At 48.8% G+C, this 15,074-nt stretch overlaps 1 protein-coding gene and 1 pseudogene across 6 annotated transcripts in view; one reads left to right on the forward strand and one right to left on the reverse strand.

Moving 5' to 3' along the window:
• The first annotated feature begins 856 nt into the window (after window positions 1-856).
• On the forward strand, window positions 857-1,648 carry LOC149372813 (very long chain fatty acid elongase 7 pseudogene; annotated as a pseudogene).
• Window positions 1,649-6,208: 4,560 nt separating this feature from the next.
• LOC149372814 (very long chain fatty acid elongase 7-like) overlaps window positions 6,209-15,074 on the reverse strand; it is a 44,019-nt gene continuing 35,153 nt past the window's right edge. For 4 of the 6 annotated variants that reach the window (XM_089567343.1, XM_089567339.1, XM_089567344.1 and 1 more), the window contains exons 2-3: window positions 7,906-8,233; window positions 6,209-7,451 (exon numbers count right to left, since the gene is read on the reverse strand). In XM_089567343.1, the coding sequence (XP_089423469.1) occupies window positions 6,936-7,451; window positions 7,906-8,232 (843 nt within the window). In that variant the 5' untranslated portion in view covers window position 8,233 and the 3' untranslated portion in view covers window positions 6,209-6,935. Of the gene's footprint in view, window positions 7,452-7,905; window positions 8,234-9,487; window positions 10,277-14,069; window positions 14,620-15,074 lie in introns of those variants that run through there. The other 2 variants (XM_089567340.1, XM_089567341.1) reach the window with 2 other exon arrangements.

A 15,074-nucleotide genomic window follows, 5' to 3' on the forward strand; every position in this document is an offset into this window, starting at 1 on the left:
ACTTCTAACTTGAGCATCTTGCTTGACATACGATGAAGTGAGTGCGCGCCTGGCTCTTGTTTCCCCCCTGAGACATGCGTTGCACGTCTTTCGAGAGACGGTGTATGTGCGCTGGGATCCAGGTCAGAGGCAGAGTTAACCGCCGCCTGTCAAGGGTAAACGACATTGAGGTTTCTGCAAGAGCAGACTCAATCATCTCGAAGCCCCGGCCAGGATAGGAAACGCTCGCGGAGAGAAAGAAATACAACAAATCGAGGGCGCTGCGTTAATCTTGTCGAGACAGGACAGCCGCTTCCTCCCTATCGCGTGGCTTGACGGCTCATCTTGTTATTTCTTTTTTTTTTTTTAGCCCACGGGGCCTCGTAATCCGCTTTTTAATTCCTCATGTGTCACGACCGTTCCGTTCTTCCGCCTGGTACGTTCAGTCGAGTCAAGCGGAGTGAAGCTCGTCCGGCTATGTATTTTGAGACAGCCTTTCTCGCGGTTTCCATCCTTGTTTCGAATAATGGAGGCACAGACAGCCAGAAAGAGAATCTGCAGGTTTCGAGTTACTATGTTTTATTTCTGCTCTGACACGTATTTTTTTTTTCCTGATCTGTAACACTGGCATCTGTCTCGCAACTTCCTCCTCGTCTACTTTCGCCTTCACAGAAGAACCCCAGTTACTTCGAACGTGCATAATTTCGCTCTCGAGTACTGGTGACGTCGCCTCAGTCGCGCATGTAATATAGCTAAAGGGGGCAGAGGCTCCATGCATGGCCGCGGCTCGTAAGCCCATCGGGCTTACGTTCATGAGACACTTTAGCGGGAAGCGGTTTCCTCCGACGACGAAGTCTGTTCCCACGTACTGTCCGCCATGACACCGGACGCGGTACGCTTCTCTGACGACGCCAGTGTCTTGTGGCTGCCGAGAAGGGACTCCAAGACCGAGGGATGGGCGCTGGCCGGCAGTCCGCTGCCCGTATTCTTCATCACGGCCGCGTACGTCTATTTCGTCAAGGTGGCCGGCCCCCGTTGGATGTCGCGCCGGAAGCCCTTTAACCTCAAGATGTGGATGCTGACCTACAACCTTTCGGCCACTCTCCTGAGCGCCTTCTTCTTCTGCCGCTTCGCAAAGCTGTCTTACTGGGACCTCGGATATACGTTCCTCCAGGACCTCGACCTGGGCGTCTCTCCGGCTAACCTTGACATCTTGAACCTCTCGTGGTGGTTCTACGTGTTCAAAATCTCCGAACTGGCCGACACCGTGTTCTTCGTGCTGCGCAAGAACAACCACCAGGTTAGTGCACTGCACGTCGTGCACCACGTCGTCGTCACCTGGAACATGTGGTTGAGCCTGAGCTACGGTGCACAGTCGCACGGCATGTTCGTCACCTGCATGAACACCTTCGTGCACGTCTTCATGTACACGTACTACTTCCTGGCGGCCTTGGGTCCGGCCTACAAACGCCTGCTATGGTGGAAGAAGTACCTGACCATGATGCAGATTGTGCAGTTCGTCCTGCTATTCGCCCATTCCATCGGTATGGCGGTCGCCAACGGCAACTACGTGCGTCTCTTCGTCTGGCTCGAGGTGGCGCAAGCTGTTTTGTTCTTTGTGTGGTTTGTCGCCTTCTACGTCCGCGCTTACTCCAAAAAGAAAACTTAATTTAAGCGACTGCTTTTTTAACAGCCCGAAGGGGGTGTTGTTTTTATTTTTAGCTTATTTTTGCTGTTTGAAACTGAAAAAGGTGTTTTAGAGCCATTGCTGGTGTTACCCTACAATTGCGTTAAATATTGACGCTGATATTGCTGCTTGCTAATGTACATTCCCGACACAGCGTGATGTAGTAGCAGCTGTAACAGTGAAGCCGCTACTGCCACACGTTCTGCCCTCTCAGATTCTATCACGCTGTTGTTCCTGTGTTGTGCAATCTTAAACGATAAAAAGTGCACATTTTTTTTTTCGAATTTTAACAAGTTAATCTTCATTTTGGATTCAGGCGTACTCAAGTTCCTTCATATTTAAATTATTCACCGTCACCATACGACGCTAGACTGCTGTTTTACTAAACAAGCGTTCAAATTCCGGTACCACATTTTCTCCTCCTCGCAAGCACCTTAACTTAGGCCACTCCATATTACTCATATTTGTGAGGAAGAATGCAATACCTACGGCGTCTAAATTTTGCTGAAAAACAACTGTTCTGTGGTATTCATTTGTTCTGTTTTCTTCTGCGAGGCAAATATGATTTTTAAATCAAAGAAAGCATTGATTTTAGATCAGGCCCTCATCGACGAAAAGTTATGAGAGGCAAGCAGAAATAGCGGTGACTTTTCGGAGAACATACCGGAGTTGATAGGGAACGTACGGACGCTCAGGAAAGATTCTCTAATCTCCTGGCAATATCTCCTGGCATTAGCCGTATATGGAAAGAATTTTGAGTTACTTACGACTGCACGTGAAACGGGATGTCGTCTTCAAGGGCGCAGTCATTAGCGCCTATTCTTGTATGCCTGAGCAGGTGAGTCACTGACATTAAGGTTAGTGGCACTCTACCGCCTATACACCGGTGTTGCCTAATAAGGAGCAGAGCAGACGAAAAAGGTTCGGCTTTGTGGCTGCCGTTGCCCTTCCCTCACGCCATTGCCGCTCTAAATTTACATTTGTGTCATCGTGTGCAGTTTGGAGCGAAGTAGTTTTGTCCTCAGCACATTTTTAAATCCGACAACCTTGTTTGAGCCAGCTAAGATTGGGGATAGCCCTTGCACAGTTCGAATAATTAAGCACACCAAAAAACTCTTGGAATCCCGGAAACCTTGCTATGATGCAGACAAAACAAGGTTAGCAGGGCACAGCCACATGGAATACTTCTCATAATCTGAAGCCATATTTATTTATGCAACTAGAAGCAAGGAAAAAAAAACAATCCAGTTCTTCCTTATCTCAAAGACACAAGCCGTTGTATTTCTGCAGAGATGTCGATTTGGACTATGCGAGGCGCTGAAGTGAAAGTTTGTGCGATATCTACGACTAGAGGCGTTGATTTCCCCATCGCCTCCCTAAAAAGTATTGTTCACATATTTTAGGGGAAGAATCACGAAGAACTTCTCCGTGCACCTCCAGAAGGATCACGAACATACGAGTTTAATCATGCGTCCTGTATAGAGGCAGTACGCTCACTTATTCTATTTCATACAGGGCTGCACCGTGCGTATTTCTCCCTTCGTGTTCTTCACTGAACATAGGCAACATGGCGCCATCTTGAGCATTAGTTGGTAAATATAAGCAGGAAACAGGATAAGGGGCCCGAATGGCTGCCTTGCACTAGAAAAGAAAAAATAGAAATATTGGTTGAAAAGAGGAAGAAGGAAAATGAGGACGAAGAACTTAGTAAATGTCATGTGAGCAGAACATGTGATATCTGCTTTTTTTTCTTCGTAATTTAAGGGATCCATTGAGCTCTGATGATGCAGCGTCCCTCTCTGAATACTCCTATTACATTGATGCTATCCCTGAGTTTATGGCTTCTTTATAGTTTTATCAGGTAGGTTTAAGGTCCTGCAGGAACTCTCTAAAAGGGATGCCCTAGTGGAGGCCTCCGTATAATGTCAACCATACGTCTGAAACGTGACTCCAGATCCCAATGGTGGCACACATATATACAAAGAAAACGCACCTAAGGATGTTCACCGGAAAGGTGAGTCTTGTGTCCCGGAGGAACGCCGGAGCGCAAACGCGGCGCATGCCTCAAGACCGAAAATCATTTTTCACGATGACGCACGAGTCTCAGCGCAATCCCACAGAGGGGTGCATGTCGAGCGTTGCCTCGCACGGTAGGGACCCGTTCGCCAATGCGGCATAGGCCTCATGCCACACTGCTGCAATGCCGCGATAAGGCAGCATTTTTTAGTGCGAAAGCACTATTCCGATGGGTAAACACCGAGGAAGGTCTCGTGATGTTTGGAGGCTTATGCCAACACTGCCTAAGGTGCCACCATCCCACAATGTTTACCTCCTAGCGCCCCCGCTTAGCCAATACTCCTGCCCGCACCGCATTTCAGGCGCGATCTGCCGTCCTGGCTCCCGACATGCGGGAGCCATCGACGTCGAAATCACGCGATGAACGAGCACTGCTGTGGCGTGCATTTTTTCATGCGGTTGCCTCTGAGGCGGTGTTGCCTCAATTGCTTTCGCTCGTGCTACTTGGTTTAACCACGATAAAACCCTTCCATTTACGGCATCTAAAACGTCATAAGTCAACATTACAAGGCCAACAGTACAGTAACATGGTAGGCCAAAGTTCATGCAATTCTGCTTTCGCACGTTTATAGAATATAGGAAAAAATTCTCTGTCATTTTTTGTCCGGTTGGCCAAGGAGCCGTGCAATACTGCGGTCAGGCATCAAGGTCTCATAACTTCGAGTAAACGCCACGTGGCTGCGCAAACTCTGCCTCCAAAATGGAGTTTCCCGACAGAACTAAGGAGTGGGTTCCTACATCAAAACTACGGTGCTATAACGTGGAAACATCCTATCCCGGACCAGTATTAAGGTAAGGTAAGGCGGGGGACAACGATGACATTTGAAAATTATTTTTTAAGTTTTTAGAAGTGCCAAAGCGTATTGAGGCATCAACACTCAGTGAGGACAAGCGCTTGTTCGGGGCTCTTATTTTTACTCTGTGCTCGTTGGTCAATGCGCTGCACAACATTCAAATCACGCGCCGTGCAGCCCGACTTCAATTCTATTGAGGGTGTACGGGTACTCGGACACAGAATCGGGAACGATGGACTCCTGAGCCCATACCTCCGTGACCTAGTGACCTAAAAGCGGTGGCCATGCGGCTCCTGAGGAAACTGCACGCACCTAATCAAAGGCGGCCAATCGGCCATGGTCGTGGTTCTGCGAGGTGAGCCTGGACGGTAATAAGTATTGCTTCCGAAAACTTCATTCTTAAAAAAATCTAGCCTCCCTCTGTTAACGTGTCCCAAACTTGTGTCATAGCTTTTTAGCGCCATCAATTCTGCTGAATTGGCGCCCTTTTGAATGGGTTCTCAGCTCCGATGGGATTAAAAAAAAAAAAATGATCGTTTCAGCCAGCGTCGGTGGTTTTATAGATAACTCACTGGGATTTCTTTACTGTCCAAATAGCATGCCAATATGTTGGCTGAATGATAATCGGCGCGCTGTCGCCATGAAGTTTATCATGAAATCAAGATCTCAACGCACACGTCACTTAAGTTCTTTTTAAATGTCAATAAATTCCTGGTACAGATTTTAATCTCCTTCTTGGGATTATGAAACAAATTCCTTGCATGGTTTAAACTGCGTGAAGAAACGAGGACGCTGCGGGAGAAAAATACACGACACAGGCGCAGACTAACAACTGATTTTTATTCACGGAACGGTGCCTCGTTTCTTCGCGCAGTTTAAACCACGAATACCCACCAACTCGCCAAGTTCTCCGTCCTTATTAAATTCCTTGCGAATAATTTCTTGGAAGCAAATGTAACAGCTGATACCTGTCGCGACTTGCTCACGCGAGCGCTGTCGGAGCAATCCTATGCCCTCACTGCCTCATCAAAATTCGAGCCAATGATGAACAGAATACTAAACTAGATGTTTTCTATTTCTCTTCACTTCTTCTGAAGTAGCGTCTGCAAAGCCTCCGTTCATTCTGGCACTGGAACAAGGTTACCTCACCGCACTCCTTGGATCGGTGCTGCTAGCGTTTGCATAACGGTTTGAATCAGTGCCAGCAAGACCTGCAGAGTCGAGAAACACCCATTCACTCAGAAGGTATAGACGTTAGCGATATACTTCGGTCTGCCGGTTTCGCATCTCCACAACTTATAGTGCGGGATATATATTTACTGAAAACTTTAAACTTTGCTATCGCGCACTCATCTGAGCTCATGTTACGTCATACCATCGAATGGTCCACGGTACGAAAAATCGTAGTTGCCATTTGCTAAACTCAGTAAATTCGACGAGGAGATTTATATCAGAGTAGAAAGAAAATATATAAAGACAGCTATCTCCTGGCAACATGTTTGCTACCGATACGAAATCTATCGTTCCATTGTCAGTTCAGCACTTTCAGTGTGATAGGCAGATACTTCCATCCTTGAAACTGCTAGCAGAAAAAGTGCGTGACCTCAAACTGGTGTCATTGCGCCGGTCATGCACGTTATGCACAGAAATAAAACGACAAAGAAGCCATGCATCAGATCTTAAGTGTGCGTATTGCATTGTTTATTACAGACTATGTACACAAGCCGTCATTCGACGTGGATTCGGCGTATATGTCGAGACCTTCGAGTCGTGTTCCTTACAGAACACGGTCGAAGCAGTGCTTAAGGCAACGTCGTTGGATTTGTTAGATGTGTGTATAGTTTTTAAAAAATGCACTCAGAAATATAAATACGCTGGGCTTCTGATACCGATGCATTGAGACCACGTAGCAGTCATTGTCCTCGGGCTGCTACCACAGTTACTAGGAAGACACGTAACGGCGTTTTCGTGCTCATTCGCGCATACACAGACGGAAAAAGCTGCGACCCCGCGTCGTATCATCTTGCAACGCACCGGTGCTGGCAATCAGCTGCATCGTCCTTGACCATGCGTCGCAATACGATGTCGCGTTGGCGTTGTCACTCACACATTCACCATCTTGCGCGACCACCGCGCTGAAAGAGGTCACCGCGCGGCGTACTTTCACAACATTCACCACAGGAAACGTCATTCTCAGAAAACTTCGACAAGCTGGCAGGAGTCGGAAGGTTGACGAAGTGCATTCCAGAGTGGAGGTTAGCGCACAGCACAAGCTTTCCACTCGAGCCGTTCACCTTTGACTTTGCATCGCCCATGGCGGGCCTTCCGACTGCCAAGCCCCGTTCACGACGACACTGAGCCAGTGTCTCGGCCCAGCTGTAAGTTCTGGTTACTGTTCTTCACTGAGCTTTCACTCGCTCCGCCTTCCAGTGCTCGTCAGGGGAAGACCCGTCGCACTTGACCAGCCGTACAACGTTCGACTTGTACGACCGAATATAGAAGCTGAGGAACTGGATGAAGAAGATGAGACACTGCGATAGCATGAACAGCGGCAGCGAAAAGTAAGGCACACCCAGCGTGAACACGAGGCAGATGTTGCGCACGATCATGAAGATGAACTGGACAAGCTGAAGGCGTGTCAGGTAGCGCTTCCACCAGAGGTGCTTCTGGACTCCCGGCCCCAGAGCGGCCAGGAAGTAATAGGCGTACATGACCACGTGCACACTCGAGTTGAACACGGTCTCGAAGCAGGCGATGGAGAAGCCGCCGTAGGTGATGTAGAAGTAGGTGCAGAACGAGACAGAAACGTGATGGAAGACGTGCAGGCCGCTGACCTGGTTGAACTTCTTGCGCAACACGAAGAACACAGTCTCGATGCACTCAGACAGTCGCAGCACGAGGTACCACCAGGAAACCTGCGACGAGAAAATGAGCGAAACGAGCAGATTAAGATACACGTCCCTGCTGCCTCAATTGGTCGAAGTAACTGCACTTTCGGGTCGGTATCTGTACGTTATAACACCCAAGCTTTACCTTATCGTTACTGTGGCACACCGCTGACTTCTGAGGCTCTTATTAGTTCAGAAATAGTTCAAGTTTACATTTTCTAAGACTGGCTCATATAACGTCGTCCGAAAAGGCATCCGACCGGGACATCATTTCCAATTTTCATATTATTTTGTACGATAAAATAATTCAGCGCGCCCTGCTATGTTTAATTTTATGCAGGGCACTGAGCCAACAGGCCCGCGCTAGTTCAGCTTCAGCGCAACATCCAAACCCGATATCGGCGTCTCTCTGTATACATTATGCGTATTGTGCCCATTGCGCCAAAAACACGTGAAGAAGACATGAAAGTTGCGGCCTCACCTGAAGCAAAATCACGGTGGTTGGCCTGGTGGACAGGTCTGGTCCCTGCAGGAATAGCTCGTAGTGGCCCGTGACGAAGGCGTAGTAGCCGACTCGTGTGGCTATCGCGAGGTTGGCCAAAACCATAGCGGCGTTGTAGCACAGGATGGTTTTCCGCAACTCGAACGGCTTGGCGTTCTTCATCATGCGCGGCCCCCAGATCTTCACGAAGTAGGCGTAACAGGCGAGGATGGTGGTCACCGCCACGGGACTCCCGATGAGCACCCATCCTTCCACCCGTGGATCCCGGTCAGGCAGGAACCAGCTGTACGAGTCCTTCACGTTCATCCTGCAGTTAAAGAGAAGGCGCTGCGATGAGGGGCAAAGCCGGTTCTGCTTCGTCGCTCCGTAAGACAACACTATGACTGCGGCGATATGGCTTGGGCAGTGCGCAGCTGTTGGACTGCTGCGCTATTCAAGCAAAAATGACACTCGCTGACGCATAACTAGGACAGCTCTCTGACAGATTAACAATGATTAAGCGAGAAGTCGCTGATACCCGGCAGCTGCCGTGCAACGTCACGAATGAACTCTGATGCGCTGAAAATGCAATCACTATCGCGTGTATTGTGAAGCGCTGTTACAGATTCCCAGATCTTTTGTGCACTGCTCATGTGGGTCCCGAGCCCTGGGTCGTGATCGCGGTAGAAAAAGCGGCGATGTGCAATCCCTTCTGGGCTGCAAGCCCCGGTATCACGGGTTGCCGGTCTCGGAAGCGATTTGTCACGAAGATAAACGCGGAATTTGCCACAACTACACATATCTCTCTTTATCAAATGTTCTTAAAAGCATTAGTCGCTCAGAAATGTGACATCCACGTCCGTGACGATGAGTAACCGGTGGCTGTGTAGGCAGGCATAAAACTGGAGCTTTCTTTACGCTATCTTGTCTCCCTCTGAGCCACTCCAGACGTAGTTGACTTCATCATCATCATCATCATCAGCCTGATTACACCCACTGCAGGGCAAAGGCCTCTCCCATGTCTCTCCAATTAACCCTGTCCTTTGTCAGTTGCCGCCACTGTATCCCCGCAAACTTCTTTATCTCATCCGCCCACCTAACTTGCTGCCGTCCCCTGCTACGTTTGCTTTCTCTTGGAATAAACTCTGTTACCCTTAAGGACCAGCGGTTATCTTGCCTTCGCATTACATGCCCTGCCCAAGCCCACTTCTTCCTCTTGATTTCGACTAGAATTTCATTAACACGCGTTTGTTCCCTCACCCACTCCAGCCACCACTCCACCACCCACTTCAAGTTGACTTCAGCCACTCTCATCTACATGTGCACACAACACTCAAACATTTAAATAAGTTAGGTTAAAAGAAACCTAACTGCCACAAATACAGCAAATCACACCAACGCCAAAGTAACATTTGAGTGCAATGGAACAATGTAAAACGCAAATTACCCGTAGCCGCATCAGTGAATAGCTCTTACAAAAGAATACCGCACAAGTCCCCTTCGTTCACAAGAAACTGACCGTTTTCTAGGCGTCAATGCCCTCCAGACTCAAACAACCATCGCGCTCCGCTGTAGTACATACGTGGAGCGCCCGGGAGCAACTGCTGGCGGCTTGCTTCGCAGGGCGAGAGAAGCCTACCGCGCTCCGTAGCATCCCCTATACGCCCGCCAAGAATACGTGATCGGTGGCAGGCACTGCGTGGCGTGCATCCATCCAAAAGGAAACGCTGTGGCAGCGGCGCAATTAATTCCCGGAATGAAAAGCCGTCCCGTGCGTAGGAGGAAAAAATGGGCCTGGAACGCGGACGAGACAAAAGAATGGCGGCATCCACGGCAAAACATCCGAGCCTCTCCGCGGTGGGTGAGCGACATTGGAATCGTATACGTTTTGTAGAACGCTTTTTTTTTTTCTGTCAACATCGCGGTTTAACCCACTTCCTGTTTTAACCAAAGCTGGCGCGTCACCTGCACCTCCGCCTTATCAAACACTGCGTGGTATGCTTCGCTTGCCGCGCTGCCTTATCAAAACAAGAGCGACACGCGTCGTCTGCATCAACGCTTTTTCAATCGCTGTGCAATTAATACTGGAATCGTTTTGGGGCTAGCATCACCATCAGCAGCCACGTTTGTTTGCAAATGTCAAAACCGAGTATGAAAGTGAAACGCGGCGCGCTCACGGAATTGTCCTCGACGCGAGTGCCCTCAAAGGAGCGAACGCCCGCACCGTGCGATTCTATCCCCGAGAGTCCGGACGTGACTGCAGAAACGGCGGCAGCTTCTGCGGCAGGAAGGGAACCGCACCACCACGGAAGAAACCGAAGCGAAACAAAGTTCATGAAAAGATTCACCGCGATAGCGATGTCGCTCCCTCGAATGAAGAATCCGGTTCACGGCTGGGCATGCCGCAGCGACGGCCATGCCCTCAATGGGCGGGCACTTTAATGAAGCGGATCATCTGCCCGCAGGAACCGTATGCGCGAGAGTTTTTACGCTTTTCAATTTCATCTTAACGACGCGAAAGCTGCCTTCTCATGGAATGGCTTTCTTTTTTTGTTGTAGCTGTGACAGTTAAAACCGTACAACCTACAACCCTAGCCTTTTCTCTCTGCCTCCCTCATCCCTGGGATGAAAAAAATATGCAATATTATTATCATCACCACTATTATCATCATCATCATCCGTATTAATTGCAGTCCGTATTCAAGGGTTCCGTCCGTACTCTCCCGGGCCCGTTTCAAGCTGCTAAGAAGCTTTTAGCCCCGGACACAATCCAAATACCTTTTGGAGAAAACCTGAACTGAACTCATCTGCAGAGAAATAAAATCACCCGTCGGTCGTTCTTTTCTTCTTTTGTTTGTTTATTATGGTTTTTCAAGGCGCTCTTCATTTTAATATGCCTGTTCTAGTCGCTAGTGTAAAACAAAGCGACTAAAAAATGAAGCTTGTCTCACTGCTTACATGTGTGCTACATAAGAAAAGAAACAATTCGTCATATGTGATTTCAGCCATGAGGACTACAACTGGCACCTGAGAGGCGAGTGGCTTACTCGATTATTCTTAAACCCGCACCTTTGCGCATATTTTGGATATCAGGCTTTTGGTGTTTTCAAATTACGCAGCCAATCGCATACGAGGGGGTACCCAAAAGAAACCGGACTAAATTTTTTGGTCGGCAAAGCTTCTGTGGTACCGCGTTTTGCCACTAGGAGCGCATTGAACGAACATTCCAGAGTCAATAAGCCGAGTGCCGTCGTTGAAGGAGGTCAGACTTGTTTAGGCAGAGTTTTAGAGTGACGACTGTTTTGTGTGAATGTCGTTTTTGCAATGGTTGATTTTCGTGAACAGCGTGCGCCGGTGAAATTCTGATTTTTTCTCAGAAAAAGTTGAATGGAAACTCTTGAAATATTAAGAAAGACGTACAAGGACGATGCTACGGGGACAAAGCAAGTGTTCCTGAATCGAATCCTGAATCAAAGCAACAATCATGCCAATGGAAAACTTCAAATTCACCTTGCCTCAAGAAAGCTCGTCAGGTGAAACCAAACCTAAAAAAAATGCTGATTTGTTTTCTCGACGTGAGAGGAGTCGTCCATTAAGAATTTGTTCCGCAGGGTCAGACAGTTAGCCAGGCTTTCTACTTGGATGTTTTGGAAAGATTGGGCTACAGTGTGCGGTGGAAGCGTCCAGATTTGTGGCGGTCGGGTGACTGGTTTTTCCATCATGGCAATGCCCCTGCTCACACAGCCCTGTCTTTACGGCAATTTTGGACCAAAAATGATATGACCCCTATTCCTCAACCCTCATACTCTCCCGACCTTGTCCCGTGCTACTTTCTTTGTTTCCTAGAATGAAAAAATAGGTAAATGGAAAGCGTTTCGCTGATGTTGCTGAGGTGAAGAAAAAAACGACGGAGGCACTGTCAAGCATCACAAAAGATCAATTTAAACAATGTTTTGAAAAATGGAATGAAAGATTCGACAAGCGTATCATTGCAAGTGGAGAATACTTTGAAGGCGATTGAAGGTCTGTGCTTAAAATGTGAACAAATAAGTTGAAACAAAAATAAGTGCGGTTTCTTTTGGGTACCCCCTCGTATTGAACGGTGCCGAGCATATCGCAAGCGTATCAGCGACTAAGAACTTTCGACGCGGGCATTAAATCTCAATATTGTCTGGCGCTGTTGCTTCATTATCGCTGTCTGACGCATGTCAAGTTCTCTCACTGATTCATGTTTAGGTTGGCAGCGGCAAGCGGTGGTACATCAAGATACGATGAGTGCGCCGAAGCAAGAAAACGCGGGCGACAAGGGACTACGAAAAAAAAAAAAGGAAGCTAATGATCGCATGCTCTCGATTAGATACTTCTCAAGAGTTGATCCTCCAGAATATAGAATCTGGCTATCTATAGCAAAGAACGTCAGCTCGGAGCAACAAGATCTTAACTGTGCACTGCTGAGACGAATTTACGTAGCCATAAATTCACCCAGGCTTTCAATTTGTTCCTGGTGTGCAGTATAGTAAATGTATTAGTTCCTCAGTTGTATTCAAAGCGAGAGATATGCTGGATAGGTAATACCCTATTTACCAATACAGTGACCAATTTCCGACATTTCTATTAGCATATTTCTTTCATGTATCTTCGCAGAGAGATACCACATAATTGCAATCTGCACGCTGCAAGTCTTTATTCTCTTGGCCTCACATAATGCTTCACACTTAACTCTGTACTCACGACATAATATATATGTATATATATGATAGAGATATTTGAAGAAAAAGATGAGCTAACACTTACTCTTGAAAGTTTCTCCTCGCACAAACGATCCTCGGTAATTCGAAACGTTGCAAAATAACGAACGCACGCTTTATTCTCGCAAGACCGAGCTCCCAGCGCTCTTGGCAAGCTTTGCCCCGAAGGTCAGCCGTCCGTATCGCTCGACTAGAACAGGGCCGACGTGCCAGCTATAGTGTTATACAAAGTAAAAATACAAACAAAGTGCCAGGAGACTATCGCGGCGCCCCACGTCACTGAACCGAAGCCAATCTTAGTTAGTCGGGACAGGAGCGCCATCGAGGAGTCAAGTTCCCACGGGAAGCTTCGCCGAGGTGACAAGGAAAACGTTCCTGCGTCATTCCGCTTAGCGAGGCCCTGGTGTGCGAATCTAATTCCTTAAGCACGTGTGTGTGTCCTAGGAAAGGAAGGAAGGTACCGCTGCACCGTGCGTCACTCATGCGATGCGGTAGCTATTCCACAGTGGCGTTCTTATGACGCAGTGTTTAAGTCAACGTGATTTAAGTGTACACGTAGTACGTTCTCTAAAACACATCGCAAGCAGAGTGAAGCACTGCAAGGGAGTCCGAGCCATAGAATAAACGTCTAGATTAATTTTTACACTACAGTCGCCAAATTTCGACTACGCACGCAGTAGACGCAGCACGTATGTTTCAAGGAATATTTATAAAAGCGTAACAGTTTTGGTTTTCGCTAAGGGCTGAAACGTGCTAGCTGCGTTTTCTAGCGTAATTTTTTTTTCTGCGCCATACGACGTCACGACCTGTGATGAAGTTGACCCATAAATTTTGTTTTGTTTGTGTTCTTGTATAAGACCGCTGCCGCCACACTGTGTGAATTAGGTCACGTTGTTGTACGCTCTGTTGGCCTCAATCACTCGTCCACTGGATCTACACAAAAACTACTTGAGGAGGGGGGTTGCACTCGGAAAACATCCTATTGGGTCGATTCTAGACCGCAGCAATTTCGGTGCTAAGAACGTTAGACACCAAAGTGCCGGTAGACCTGTGCATTCAAAGGGCCAGCGTAGACTGAGGCGGTTCACGCTACTTCGGGCGAGCAATAGACGGCAACCTCTAAGATTTGTACTCTTAGCTTTTTATGCACCTTCCTTTTGTCCTGGCAGTAAAGCCATCGAAGCAGCCTGTCTACTTCGCTGAATGACGGGAAACCCCACTTGTGGTTGGCACGAATTCCGGTCATCCCGCTAAGACGTCCTTCACAGCCCTACGCATTAAACGTCTCGCACTGAAAGCCGCATACGTTCGATATCGCAACCAGACCGCGTAACGGAAACACACTGAGCATTTACAACCAGCATGGACAGTAAAGACACAGCACAACTCAGCAGGAGGACACCCACGAGGACTTACGTGACACAACCACGGCCCAGGACCGAGTTCCTCCGGCAGCGCCGCTCCGTACACGTGAGGACAGACGCACACACCCCCGAAGTTAAGAAGCTGCGGAGCTCCGCGCTTGCGAAAAGCGCACCGATTCGACACGCACCAAGCGGCCGGGCATCAGCCAATGACGCCGCTACAGTGTACAGGCGCTGTGGGCCACGCAAATGGCACAGCGCGAAGCTCTCGTGGCCGCCCCACGAGCGACGATGTAGAAATGGGCGGAAGGAAGCGAGGAGTGCAGCTGCCTGAGCAGACTTTCTTCCTCGCTGATCGGAAAGCGAGCCATTTGTGTCATGGCACCCGAACCGGAGCAAGGCGCTGCGATCATATCGTTCGGGTCGCCTTGAGATGCCTGTCCCCTTCTTTGAGCGGCAACCCCGTCCAAGTGACCCGAGTCCTTGGGCCGAGCATCGCGGTCGCGCGCTGTGCTTTCCACCGGCGCCGCAAACACAAACTGTGTACGCACTACGTCCCCTTATCAGGCTCAGTCTAATCACCACCCGCGATCTGCACTGGCGCAGCCTGTAATTTCATGCAACTGGCGATGATGCCTTGCCCAGTCGTGCTCCTGGTCCCACCTCCTCGCCCTCAACCCAATTCCCCCTCTCGCTCCGTTAGCCCTCTTTCTGTTCTCCATTCTTTGGATCTCTCGGCCATCCGCGCCATTCACTTTCTTCGCAGAAAAGAATGTCTGCGATACGCGCGTTCACATCACGGCGGCCGCCCCTCGCATTGAAGCCGGCGTCGCGACAAGGCTCGTCCTTCATGGTGCGAAGCAGCGCGGCCTTTTGCAGCGCGTAATTGCGCATAGAAAAAGAGCGTGCAATGAGTCGTTTACAGGCGGGGATTCTCGATATTTCTTCAAGGCTTCTGCTGTCCTCGTTTCGCAAAAATGCATCAAAAACACTGCCGCCTCGGCGGCATACGCACGAATGCGGTCAATGCAGTTGCTACTTTCACCCCAGCGTGGTG

This window comes from Amblyomma mixtum, chromosome 1 (assembly GCF_055824585.1).
Source record: "Amblyomma mixtum isolate Tamu chromosome 1, ASM5582458v1, whole genome shotgun sequence".
NCBI lineage: Eukaryota > Metazoa > Arthropoda > Arachnida > Ixodida > Ixodidae > Amblyomma > Amblyomma mixtum.